The sequence below is a fragment of the Typopeltis vanoorti genome, chromosome 20, assembly GCF_054136105.1.
Source record: "Typopeltis vanoorti isolate ZY-2024b chromosome 20, IOZ_Tvanoo_1.0, whole genome shotgun sequence".
In the NCBI taxonomy this organism is placed as follows: domain Eukaryota; kingdom Metazoa; phylum Arthropoda; class Arachnida; order Uropygi; family Thelyphonidae; genus Typopeltis; species Typopeltis vanoorti.
Window position 1 is genome coordinate 1,045,524 of NC_143568.1, and position 14,555 is coordinate 1,060,078.

Sequence of the window (14,555 nt, forward strand, 5' to 3'; positions counted from 1 at the left end):
TTGTACAATGCTGACTAACAATGGTCAATTGAATGCAGATGCTCCTCCAAAAAGACAACCAAGAAAACAGTTTAGATGTAAGGAAGGAAAAATCAAGATGCTGAAAATTCAACTCATCTCTTTCTCCTAAGTCTAGACCTGGCACCATCTAATCATCACTTTTGCTGATGAATGGCTCACCTTCATGGACAGTTCTAAATGTTCCATTTGAGACAAAAAAAAAAAACAGCTTTTGAGAACCACACACGATAAACACAGAAGAAAATTGATCACAAAGAGATAGATCAAGACCAATGTTTCCTCTAGTGAACAATGTCATACAGCTTAAAGATGTATGACATTGTTCATACATCTTTAAGCAAGGGTGTCACTTGACACAAAATTTATTCGGTGCTCAGCCATTGTGAAGGTGGTGGTCATGCTGACACAGCAAAATTTTAGTTTTTTATTGTATACTGTACAGATTTTCTTAAAGCTAGGTACATGGATGCTTCTTTCTGGCTCTTTCTTCTTCTGCTGCTCTCAGTTCGCAAGTGATGGCTCCATCTACAAAGAAAGCATGAATATTTAGCATAAATCAATTATAGCCATGTATTTTAAAAGTATGATTTTTTTTAGGCGGGTCTCTTTGCTTCCACTACAATGTTTCAATGTATTATTATCTTCAAAACACGTTTATAATCACTGATTTGCAGCAAAGATAATGCCACAATGCAAATATGGATCAAGTCCAGTGCATCACAGTAAGACTGAGCAGTCAAGATTCCTTGAATTAAGACCAGTAAGCTATATCTAAAGAAGCCACTCCACATTATTATACTACCACCTTCAAATGTCATCACCAGGATGAAAGTCAGTTAAAAAGCATTCTCTATGTATACTTTTTATTGGGTGGCAAGGAAAAATCACAGGATTTTTAATTGGTGCAATGACTTTTTTTAAACTTACTTCTCCAGAATCAAAAGCACAATTGACTCAAAACTAATCCAAAAAATGTATATCTGTTTAATAAGACAATATATTGGTGTGCACGTACACACACACACACACACACACACAATGAATTTTTACTTAATAATTAAAAGCTGTCAATCGAAGGCCTTTTAATTAATACAACAAAGGCTTTTTTAGATCTCTTATGATAATTCAAGACAAGGCACATCACTGATTGTCATAGACCTAAGTCACAGAAACTGCACTTGGAAGTAATGGAAAGCAGTCTGATGGAAATGTTTAGACATAATAAAAGTAATTAAATTATATTAATTGTAATATCTTATCTGTAATCCTAGATTAGATTTTCTCTCAGTGATGTTACTAATGATGATATTATTACTCACTGATGATAGTACTGAATTTTTACATAAACTGTAATTATTGTTATAATTTTCCGAGCAAGAATTTTAACACAATTTCTGTTGTAACTTCTTACACAATATCAAAATAAGAATAAATATTATCCTACCTCAAAGGCTTTTGAACTGGAAAATACCAAAAGAGAACTGCCAAACTGTCATTAACAAAACAAGGAAGTCTTTTATGACAAGAACAGGTGTTATTGTACAAATATTTACCAATTCAACAGATTGAGTAAATATTATTAAATTACAAATATCAGACTTCTGGCAAGCGAAAGTTAACTCAAAAAATTTTAATTGGGGGGGGGTTTAACTTTCTAATGTATCAAAGATTCATTTGTATGCTGAAGCATACAAAATCAAATGATTTCCAAGTAAACCACTTATCTACATTATAGGCTACAAAATTTACATTGTGACTTTAGTAAGACAATATACATTTGCCCACGCAATATATTTTGTAGCTATATCTAAGAGAATTTATTTGGCATTAATTACTAAAAGATAATAAAAGTTACCTCATATATTCTGATTCACCCTAGCTACTGTCCATTTATATGACTCTTTCTCAAGCACAAGAATATTAAACGGATGGAAAATCGACATACATGTCTAATTTTTAAAGGTACCTGTGGTATGACTATAAACAACAAAATTACACAATAACCACAATAATTAAGTTTAATGAAATGAAAATACAGATATTTCATACTGAAAATAACAGTGCATCATCAGTGCATAGAAACAAGCAAACCAAAGAAACGGGAATACAAGGTACATACAACAATCAGTTTACCAATTAAAACTGTTGCCATGTGCTAAAATTAATATAATAAATAATATTAAAACTATTTGTGATGGTTACACAACATGAGAATCTCCCAAACTTTGGGGGGGGGGGGGGAAAGAGACGATCATTCCAATTCAGATTTGAACCAATGTAAAAGGGTTTTTGCAACTTTCTTTGAAAAGGCATTCATATTTAAAACTGCTTCTATGGAGAAGATGAGCCTCATCCCACTGGATACTGAGTTTAGTGTCAATATTATGCCAGACCAGAATTTTGAGGTTTCATGTATTCAATATAATACTGATGTTCAGTAATTCTTTTTTTTTTTTTTCCCTGCAGAATGGCCTGTCTGCTCAAAGTATGTCAGTCTACATTCATAAAATATCTGGTAAATGCCAGCTAATGATAGAGGTGACAGTTTATCTTTTGTAGATGGCAATGGATGAGAAATTTTGTTGACAGGCTATGTAGGAATAATGTGATACTTCTTCAAAATTGTACCAATAGGGTCAGAGATACCAGAAATATAAGGGATTAGAACCCTGCAGTCTGATGAAGAATCCTGAGGTGTTGAAACATAGGAGTCAATTATCTGCTGGATTTGATTAGGGTTGTAACCATTAAATTCCATTATTTGAAAAGGCATTCCATTTTGCCTTTTTTGAAAGAAGTTGTGAAGCCCTTTTAGATCAACCAAATCTGAATGGGAATGATTGTCTCTCTCTCTCAAGTTTGGGAGATTCTCATTTTATGTAACCATCAAAAATAGTTTTAATAATATTATTTATTAATATATTAATTTCTAGCACGCAGCAACAGTTTTTAATTGGTAAACCAATTATTGTATGTACCTTGCATTCCCATTTCTTTGATTTGCTTGTTTCTATGCACTGATGATGTACATTTATTTTCAGTATGAAATATCTATGCTCATTTCATTAAAGTTAATACTATGGTTATCATGTAATTTTGTTGTTTTGGGAATACATATTCTACCACAACTGGAATATGTATGCCCAAAATCACCTTGACTGAAACCTTTCTTGTAAGAAAAATATTGATTTAAAGTTTGCAAAAAAATTTAAAAAAAAAAGGCTGGCTTTTGAAGCCCAAAAAAAGTTATGTGAGAGACCAAATAAAATTTTGAAATTTTTATGAGATACATTTGAGAGATGGTTATAAAGCAAAACTGGTTCATTCTGTCGGTCTGTTGCAAATGAAGAAAACAACAGTTTTTTTTTGTTATTGTTGCATCTTGAATGCATATTTAGTACAACAGCCAAGACAATTTTTTTAGGATCATGAGCTGCATGCCATGTGACAATAATAGATGGGAGTAGAAAACGAATGAATACATAAAAACTAGTAGTAATGTACAAATATATAAAGCGTTGAACATCTAATCTGAGGAATTCTAATTAAATCTGTATTATTATTATTATTTTTTTTTATTTATTTATTTAGAATTCACTCCATTTCCTTTTCAACAGAGAATAGCATTTTGATGACTAAAGTGATAAAATAATATGGTCATTGAAGGTTATATGGTTCCTGTCTGGTTTGAAATTAGATATTATAATAATTTAATTAAGGAAAGAATAGGATATGAACAGGAATTTTATATAAAATACTAAAATTCTCAATCCAAACCTGTAAGAATTGTGAAGGTATGTATGTTGATGAGACAGGATTCAACATGTTGTTTGCCATCTCTCATCCCCTTCACTCCTCACCCAAGTTTTGTTCAGTCTCATGTTAGCTTAGTGCGAATTTGTGTTTGTACTCAAATTGACTAAAAGTGACAATGGAGAGTGATCTGCAGGTCTTGAAGAAGTGGGTTATAAACTTGTTTATACTAGCGATCATCTAAATTAATAGGAAAGAGCAAGTTAAGTGACAACATTAAAACATCAGTAAAAAACATACATGAGATGTAGGTAGTGTTGTAAATAGTAAATATCTGTGCATATCACTAAGTATATGGAAATTTTTTTTCATTTGTATGGTACTAAATGGCATGACCCATTTGCGCCACACAAAAATATTTCAAAATCATTAAAAGAAATCACATAGTTATGTAAGAAAAATGAACTGCAGAACTTGTACCAACTAAAGCTAAATGTACTTAATATTTTGCAAACTTACATAAATCTGTAAAATTAGATGAAGAAGAAACACTGTGAAATGATAATTCATAGTTACTAAGAACTATCTTAAGATTTTATATATACATAATTAAGCTACCAGACCATTTATAAAAAAGGTCCAGATTAGAATGAAACAATTATTTATATGCTTCATCACAATTTTCAGAAAAATCTTCCAATTCTACAACATTACTGATTCACAATCTCTAGTCTTGAGTCAGAGCCTCCGTAGCTCAGTCGGTATAGATGAAGCCCTTTGGTTGGAAAGACCAGGTTTCGATTCCCGTCCAAGACATAAGAAACCTTTATCTGGTCTCTTTAGACTGAAGGTGAGTTAGCCGGTCTCATATGGAGGTAGGGGATTTTTTTCACCTGGAAACTCAGGTTTTTCGTTCCCCAGAACAGGCAAACCGGCCCTGTGAACACACACATCTACAGACATAGGACACACCAGAAGGTATACGGTTAACCACCTTATTCTCAAAATGGTTGTGGTTTCAAATCGGAATAGGCCAGGTAAATGTAATGGGCCACTAGGGTCCTAATGCAGGAAAGGAGGAGGAGGAGTCTTGAGTCAATATTATTCATTATTCAATAATGCTATTCAAGAATCATAGGAATTTCAGTATGTTTTCATTTAATTTTATTTATTATTATTATTATTTTTTTTTTTTGTAATATGAATCCTATTCATGAAACTCAGTCTAGTGAGCAAGCTAAAATTATATAATTCAGAAAGCAGAATCCATAATCCAGAGATCACTGAACTTTTTTTCAAGCCATTCAGACCTCCAATAAGCAGAGCAATGATCTTGCACCAAGTGATGAGTCATTACCACTTAAAAGCATCCACAAAATATCCCCAAAATGGGACCTGAATTATCACAGCCTGTAAGATGAAGAGGGAGGGAGAGAGAGACTATTCACTCAGCCCACAAAGTGAGCAAGTTAGTTCTGTATTTTTGTTTATCACAGTGTATATAAATATAACCAGAGGGTTTTTTTTTATTGTAAATATGTGATTCTGAGAATGACCCTAACTGAGGATTGAAATACACAGTTTAGTTTATACAATTATGATTTTATCAATGAATGGTTTTAGAATCCATCAACCAATAATATGAAAGGAAATAGAGAATGCTAAGCATAAATTAAAACTTATCAATATTATAGCTTAATTATCATAAGCATAACTTACTTTATGATTATAACTATCCACAATAAATAGCTCTTCTACTGATCTCCAAGCAACACCTAATGGGTGTTGCAGTTTTACTTCAAATCCAAAACCATCAGTGTCTCCAAAGGCAAACAGATTCTGAAATATATAAACTGATTATAGTCACTGAAATTAATTAATTAAACAATAATTAAACTTTATATTGAAACTGAAATGTCAACTGCACATTTCACAAATTTCCCAATTAAGTCAGTCACTCTGCAATTTGCAGTGTCTTATATTGCATTTGGTCACTGCATGAAGACGAATGCATCTAATTTACACAGCTCAATCAACAGTAATTCTAATGAATAATAACCGCTTTGTATGACATGCTACCAAAAAGTTTAAGAACTTGAATAGCATGCACAAACAGTTGTAGTATGGCCTTGTGCCACTATAAGGTGCAAATAGCACCCTTTGTGAATCAGTATACCAACAGCAGACAAGAAAAGCAGAGAGACTACGTTCTTAGGAGTTATGTGCATTTTTGTAACGTAGTATTTTAATAGTTCAGCAGTTTTCTTCTCCAACTGAAATGCTGGATTTTAAGGAGTAAAGAATCTACATCAATTTTGCATCAACCTAAAAATAAAAAATTTAAAAAAAAGCTGCAGAAACCCACTAAATGCTTAACTAAGCATCACCAAATTCATTGTGCAGTGAAAAACAGTGCATTAAGTTTGCAGAAATGTTAAATCAATATTGATCATTTTTTTTGAAATCAAAGACATTGTCCATAAGAAATCACCCCCCCCCCCCCCCCAGTCAAGCTCTCAATGGCAAGTTTTAATATGAGGTTTTCAAGCAGCTTAGGGAAAGCATTCACCTCTTATTACACTAGGCTACTTGCATGCAGAAGGTGTCGTCTTTACGTCAATTGCCTCAATATCCGATAATGCAATCAGATAGTTATGGAAAGTTTTTATGGAAACCAGTCTTCATATAATCAAGAAGATACTTCATGTGCAAATTTTGCTTGCTGTTGTTTGGGTAAATGGTTAAAACAAGAATATAATTTCTTGTTATTATAACATATTTTTTATAACTTTTATATTTTTTATAACTTGTTAATATAACATAATTAATGACAACCTATAATGTGCTATAGGTTGATCAACCAACCTCTCATGTATGGGCTCAACATTTAAAAAAAAAAAAAAAAAAAAAAAAAAATATATATATATATATATAAATATATATATGCAGTCGAATATCATAACTTTATAATTGTATAGCTTTAGAGTGTCTCAATGTTTGTTTCAGTGTCTTTTAATATCTTTCTATGTTCTTAACGCCTGATGAAGTCAATCTTGACGAAACATGTTGCGTTTGCAAATAAATCTCAATTTGTTATAATTCCCGGATTTATAGTCAGTTTATATTAAAAATGAATATATATATATATATATATATATATATATATATATTAGGAAAAGGGTCACAACCAAGGTTAAATCAATGCAGAAGTCATCTAATTTCCATACATAAGTAATAAAATGGTGTATCATTTATTATTAAATACTGTGGATCAGAGACAGTTATGGAAAGTTTTTATGGAAACCAGTCTGGGTATACTAGTCATGAAGATACTTCATGTGCTAATTTTGCTTGCTTTTATTTGGATAAATGGTTAAAACAAGAATGTAATTTCTTGTCAGTATAACATACTTTCTAACCAAACAGAGAAACTTTCCATAAAATAATTTCTAATACTGGAAAAACGTGACTCTCTAGCGAATTATTTTTCAAGACAGAGCTGTTGCTCATATCTAAATTATTCATTAATATTCACGACGAATTAAAAATTAGCTTCATTTATTATATTTTAACACAGGAAAAATGAATTCAACTTGTCTTTAGGATATCCATCAACCAACAAAGTTGAAAGTAGGGTAGTGTGAAGGGAGACGTGAAAGTTCTCTGAAGATAAGAAGATTTAGACATCAGGAATGGAATCAAATTTTGCTTGGTTATTGGTCATTATTACTGTTATGTACAAGTAGATTATACACTGACCTGTTTCACACTCTAGGTACTTGCGGTTTTTTTATGGTGATAGACTGAGAAAGGATCAAAGTACTGAAACAAAAATCAGATAAACAATCTCTTTAATGACCTCCAGATGTCATTTAAGATGTGACCCTGGTTTCTGCTGAGGAAGCAATATGAGTGAATGACTATTTATTTTATTATTATTATGTTGATCCCATACACAAGAGGTTGGTTAATCAACCTATAGTACATTAATACCATGTATGGGTAGTGGATTAGGAAAGGAGAAACTTGTTTACATTTGATTTAAAAGCCTGCATACTGTATTGTTGGGGAAACATATAAGGGGAAAGACTGTTCTGCAATACAGCAGTAGCAGAGGAGAAGAAACTTGTTCTATGGGTTTTGAGTTGTAATATGAAGGAATTGGGTGGTGGTTGCATATGTTCCAGTGGATTTAGTACAGAGTGGGAGAACTATTGATGCTATTTCATATGAACATTTGCCATGGAAATATTTATAGAGCACACATATTGTAGAAACTAACCTGTGAAAGTGGGTGGAGTGAGTTGATATGAGATAGGTTATTGATCAATCTAACTGCTCACTTCTGTATTAAGTCAAGTATTTTTAGGGAACCACTCCAAATATTAGAGCACCATTCAACAGCTGGGTGGATTAATGATTTGTATAAAATTAATAGTTGTTCGGAGGTGAAGTAAAGTCTTCAGTGAAAGAGAAATCCTAGTTTTTTGGAAGCCAAGGAGGCAGTGGTTGTGATGTGTTTACGACAGGAGAGGATTGATGTCAGGGTAATTCTGCTACCGTCACCATCTGTTCACAACCCTTAATCTCAGAACACTCATAACTGTAGTCTCCAGTTCTTGATCAAGTGTTTTATTTCGAAATTGGTTCTCACACCCATATTGGTTTGAACACTGTCTTGTATAGAGTTAGTTTAATGTTTTGACCATATAAATTTATTCAGTTGACTTTCTACCATGCCAGCCATCTTCACTAAAAATTGTGAATAAATCTTTTACTTGGTCTGTAGGTTCTCTATTCAGGAAGTAAATGATGTTTTCAATACTCCTATTTTTATAGTCTGTCTTTTTATTGCTGGTGTGAATTTTCATTCATACCAGTTATTCAGTTTATTTAGGAGTATAACATAATCTCCAGTTCTGATATTAGGTTTACTGCCTTCATTTTAGAAATTATTATTATTATTATTTTACACCTCCAGGGAGTCCAAAGACTCATTAAGGGAGGGCACTTGCTCTACAACTGTCTCCACCACTCAATCCACCAACTGACTGGAACTACACCAATGCCATCTACCGCCGATCACCACCACTACTATTTCCACAGACAATCACAAACATCCATGCCCAGGGCGGGATTTGAACCCGCAGCCCTTTGGCTGGAGAGTGGATACACTAACCACTCGGCCAGCCTGGCTGGCCAGGACTTTACAACCGTGTTATAAATAACTATTTTAATTTCCCGACGTTTAGACCTTCATATTAAGATCATCATCTAGAGTATATACAAATATACAAGGACAAGCCGAGTTACATTTCACAAAAAGAAAGGATAGGTTTACTGCCACTTTCCTTCATAATGTGGTCCTTTTTACATGATGAATAACAGTACAGATAACGTGCACCCTTGTCTTATTTTTAACTACCATATATTATCGCGTATAATGCGATCCACGTATAATGCAAACTAGAAATTTTGTTTGAAAACTAGCCCTAAAATGCCATGTCCACGTATAATGAGATCTGTTAATCTTGTTCTATAACATTATAAATAATACAATACGAATTAATGAAAGAAATATTTATTTTAAAACAAAATGTCAAAATACAAGACGAATTAACGAAAGAAATATTTATTTTAAAACAAAATGTCAAGATACAATACGAATTAACGAAAGAAATATTTAATTTAAAAAAATGTCAAAATCCTTTAAATTCTTCTTCATCTTTTGAGTCGTCAAACATTTCATTTATAAATTCATCTATAGGGATTGCGTCATCGGTGTAGCAGTTGTCGTCATCGTCTTCATGCTCTCCAATTTGTTGTGCATCATCCACGCTTTCGTATATGACGTGATCTTCAGATCCATCCATTGAATTACTTATTCCATATTTAAGAAATGAGCAGTGAATCATTTCAGATGGTATCGAATCCCATGCTTCTTTAACCCAGCTGGTGACTAGGGTGATCTCAGGCTTCTGAAAATTTCCACCCTTTCTCATCTTCACCAAACCAGATGACATCCATTCTCTCTATTTTTCATGTAAGTGATCTTTAAATGGCTTATTCAAGCTGACATCAAGCGGCTGCAAAACAGAAGTTAGACCACCTGCTGTGACTGCTAGGTCTGTACGTAGCTCACGTGCTTTCTCTTTGCTTGCCTCTGTTAAATGCACCCGGAACATATCCCAGACTAGCATGCTTTGTTGACATAACAAGCTACCTGGAAGTATGTTCCATACTTGATCCAGCCACAACTGTACACCTTCTTCATCCATCCAACCTTTCTGATTGGCACGAACAATTACACCTGGTGGAAATTTCATATGCTTCTGAATTTTCTTCCTTTCAAATATCACTGTTGGCTTTAATTTGGTTCCATCTGCCATGCATGCTAGAACAATGGTAAAATGCGTTTTTTCATGTCCCATTGTTTTTATGAAGACACCCTTTTCATCAACTGAGTTTACTGTTCAATTCCCAGGCATATCAAATTACATGGGAGTCTCATACATATTGCCAATTTGGGAAAGTTCATATCCGTGACACTTCCATAATTTTATGATAAATTTATGGAAGGACTGCACTTTTTCTTCAAGCTGCTTTGGTAACTTCTGCGCAATTTTTGTTCGGTGTCGTAATGTTAATGCTTTGTGTTCCATAAATCTGTTGCACCACCCAGGCGAAGCAAGAAAAGATGAAATACCTGGTGTGTCCTTGAATTTACCATTCTTGAGTTGTTGAGCTCGAAAACGAATTGCATTTCTTGTTACTATAAAGCCATCTTGTCATTGCGTCAAAATCCATTCATTTAGCTCTTCTTCAAGTTCTGGAAAGGATGCTACAACTCCACGACGGGCACGTTTCGTTTTGGGGATTTTTTCAAGACTGTCTTATTGCTTACACCAAAGTCTAATATTACTCTCTGCTACACCAAATTCTCTCATAGCAACACTGTTATTATGTTCTTCTGCAAACTGCATGACATGCAATTTAAATCCTGCTTCAAAAGATGAACGTTTACGTTTCTGTTGGCTCAGTTTCAGGCTAGGTTTGTTTAACGAATATTATTTAAAATGAACTGTGGTTAAACTGATATACCTAACTGTGCTCTATCATTCAGCGACAGAGAGCGCATGGGCAGATATGATGTGCGCTCGGTCACTGAATGCGAGTGGGTCAAGTAGATTTGGTTGCATAGGCATTAGGTAGTATATATTGTGTGTGCAAGTCTAATAAGATGTTATATTTTTTAGGATCCGCATATAATGCGAACCCCTAGCTTTAAGTAGTATTTTTTACCATAAATTTTTCGCATTATACACAATAATATACGGTAAGTAATTTAAGGAAATTACAATGTCACAATGATATACATTAAAATAAAATTTAATATACTTCAATATCTCGGCAACATCACGTTGCCATTTTCAAGAAACTTAAGAACAAGACACGTGCACGCAGGCACAACAAACAGTAAATGAGGAAGGTTTCCGGTTTCACCAGTATAGCCACTCTGCTCTTGCTGACCATGCACTGGATACCTGCCATAGAATAAGGTGGAAGAAAGACACGATAGTACACTGTAGTAAATACAAGTATGAAAGGCTTTACGTGGAATCAGCTTCAGCCCTAAGAAACAATCCGAACCTCAACAAATTTGGCTGCATGAGACTGCTTCAAATTTGGGAAACCTACATCAGAAGACCTTCAGCCCAATTGCCGAAGAATACCAACACTGCCCACTAGGGGGCACCATCAGGACTTTAGGAAAAATAAGAGCTTCCTAGTTCTTGCTCATTTACTGTTTGTTGTGCCTGCGTGCATGTGTCTTGTTCTTAAGTTTCTTGAAAATGGCAATGTGACGTTGCCGAAATATTGAAGTATATTAAAATTTATTTTAATGTATATCCTAGTGACGTAATTTCCTTAAATTACTTAGTTAAAAATGCATAACCAACGTCTAAGCCTTTCCATGAGAATTACCCTTGTCTTACTCCTAATTTAACTGCTGACTTATAATTCAATATAGACCATGTATTGATAATGTACCATTTATATCATAGTACTGTAGTATTGCAAACAGCTTATATCATGGAACTGTCATATCTTTTCCACCATATTTATAAAACTTAAATATATATTCTTGATATATTGCCATGATTTCTCATCTATTTGTCTTAAAGTGAAAATCTTGTTCTTCTTCTGATACATCTGAAGAAAAACCTGTCTTGAAACCAGCTTGTTCTTCTCCAAGTTTCTCTTCCACAATTTTTCTTAGCCTTTTCTCAAGTATTCTTGCATAAATCTTACTAGAAGCACTCAATGGGTAAATTCCTCTGTAATCTCACATTAAGTTTTATTTCTCTTTGCATGGATGGATACACGAGAGAGCTACTCCAATCATGTAAAATTCGACTCTGACCAAGCCTCCTGAATTAAGTAGTGTAGCCACTGTAAAATTTTATACCTCTTCATGTTTGAGCATTTCTGGTCAAATATAATTATGCTCCAGCTGCCTTTCCGCAGTTCAGGTTTTTGATGCCTTTTTCTACCTGAAGTATTGATAGGTAGTCCTGACTGCATTCTTCTCAAGTGTTTTCCAACACTGTGTTTTCACTGCTTGTTTCATTTAACAATCATTCCAAGTAATTAAAAAAAAAAAAAAAACAGTCTTATAAAGTCAGTGAGCTATAAAAGATTATCCAGAATAGGCTTTCACAAACATTCATGCCCATGATGGGATATGAACCCACACACAGATAGCATAACCACTTACTACTGACAGAGATCTCTAAACATCAGGATTACTTCAGACATGTAGAATTTTCATCTCAGGTTTTCATGCAATTTTATCATCTTCGATCTTTTGTAATACTCATTCCTCTATTTCTAAACTTTTTATCATCAGCCCACAGAATATTTTGCCACCTTTCTAATTTATTTTTTACCAAAATCTTCCCATTACTTCCGTTTAGCTATTTTTACACACTTCTTCACTTTCAGAGCACATGCTTTCTTCTTTTCCTTGACAGTCCTTTTAACTTCTTGAGTCCACCAGGGAATTCTGATTTTTCTGTCCTGCAGACAACCTCATCACATGAATCTCTGGCTGAATCAATCAATTTTCTTCAGGCTATGCAAACTGAATCTCTAAGGTTTGGTTTTTGTTTTCAAACTCTTTCATTTTTTATGAACAATATTTGTATATTTGAATCTACAGTTCACATCTGAGCTGCTCACAATTTTGATTTGTTTTAAAACTTTCTTACATGCTCTTCTTTTCAATATAATATTCAACTTTATCCTGCTCAAAATGAATGGCAATCACTTCCAATTTCAAATCCTCTTATGTCCTGAAGCAATATGAAGATACTGCTAGATTCAAATATACAAATATTGTTCATAAAAAATGAAAGAGTTTGAAAACAAAAACCAAACCTTAATGAATTTGTGCACTTCTTTATGTTAGAACATTGAGTTGGTAATGACTACTCCATGTCCTGAACAGAAATCCAGCAAGTAGTTCTTATTATTATTAGCTTTGTTTTTTTCTCCAAATTTTCTAAAAACATCCTTGTATGTATGGTAATCATTTCCTACTCTGATGTTCAGGTGTCCAAAAAGGGAAAACTTTTCCTTTTTGTCTTCTGCTATAGTTATAAGTTTCAAAATAACTACTAATAAAAAATCTTTAGTAAATTGTTAATTGTGCCATTAGTAAATTTACTAACTGCATCATTAGCAAACTCTTAATTTCTAGCAAAATTAACAAATTCTCCACATTATATTGAATAATAAACAAAACATTATTATTATTATCCAAGACCTCATGGAGTCAAAGACTCATCTGGGAGGTCCTTTTATCACACACACCTCATCATACCGTGTCTTAAACACACTCAAACTTCTTGCAGACACCACACTCTCAGGCAAGGCATTCCAATCATTTACAACTCTGCACGAAAAAAACCAGCCTCTCACTCCCCTACTCACACCCTCTTTATACAGTTTCCAGGGATTAAGGTCAGCAATAGTCACCAAAAAAAAAAAGCAGACTAAGAATGTATAATATTTTGTCAAAACGAACATCATTATATGGAAGTGAAGAATGGACAATAAGAGAAAGAGATAAGAAAAGAATCACGACAAAAGAAAATCAGGTCAAGTTATACAAGGCTAGACATACTGAAAGAACTAAACCAAACATCAATAATTGAAGCAACAGAAAAATACAGAACCAAATGGAAAGAGCATACAGAATGATATCTGATAGAGTAACTAGGAAGATGATGAACTACAAACCAAAGGATCAAAAAAAACAGAGGAAGACTGATGAAATACTGGAGTTGACACAAAAAACAAGCTACATGGCCTAGATTCATGAAAGATGGAAGAAGAGTAAATTGCACCCTCTATTCTGAGTGAATTAACGCTAACCTTCAAAATAAAAAGAAAACACCTGAAACACTAAACTACAAATTAACCTTGTACACAGATCCGTATCTAAGAATATCACGTAAACATTTTCTAAACTGACCATCAAATTCCTGATATATATCCTCAAGGGATGTACAGGATATGATAGTACTACATGAAAAATTACATTATTACTAACTTTTTATCTACAGTTTTCCTCCAAATCAGTCTGTTACCTGTCAAAACTCCAATATTATCAGATCTTATATTTCTATCTTCTAAGGCATATTTTACTGTATCAATCCACCTATATCTTGGTCTTCCTCTGGGTCTTTTTACTACCAACCTGCAGAGAACACTGG

The 14,555-nt window shown here is 33.5% G+C and overlaps 1 protein-coding gene across 8 annotated transcripts in view; it reads right to left on the reverse strand.

Moving 5' to 3' along the window:
• The window catches only part of LOC150095188 (NHL repeat-containing protein 2), a 239,799-nt gene that overhangs the window by 60,592 nt on the left and 164,652 nt on the right, over positions 1-14,555 (reverse strand). For all 8 annotated transcript variants that reach the window (XM_090410046.1, XM_090410044.1, XM_090410041.1 and 5 more), the window contains exon 8: positions 5,494-5,613. In XM_090410046.1, the coding sequence (XP_090266172.1) occupies positions 5,494-5,613 (120 nt within the window). The remainder of the gene's footprint in view (positions 1-5,493; positions 5,614-14,555) is intronic.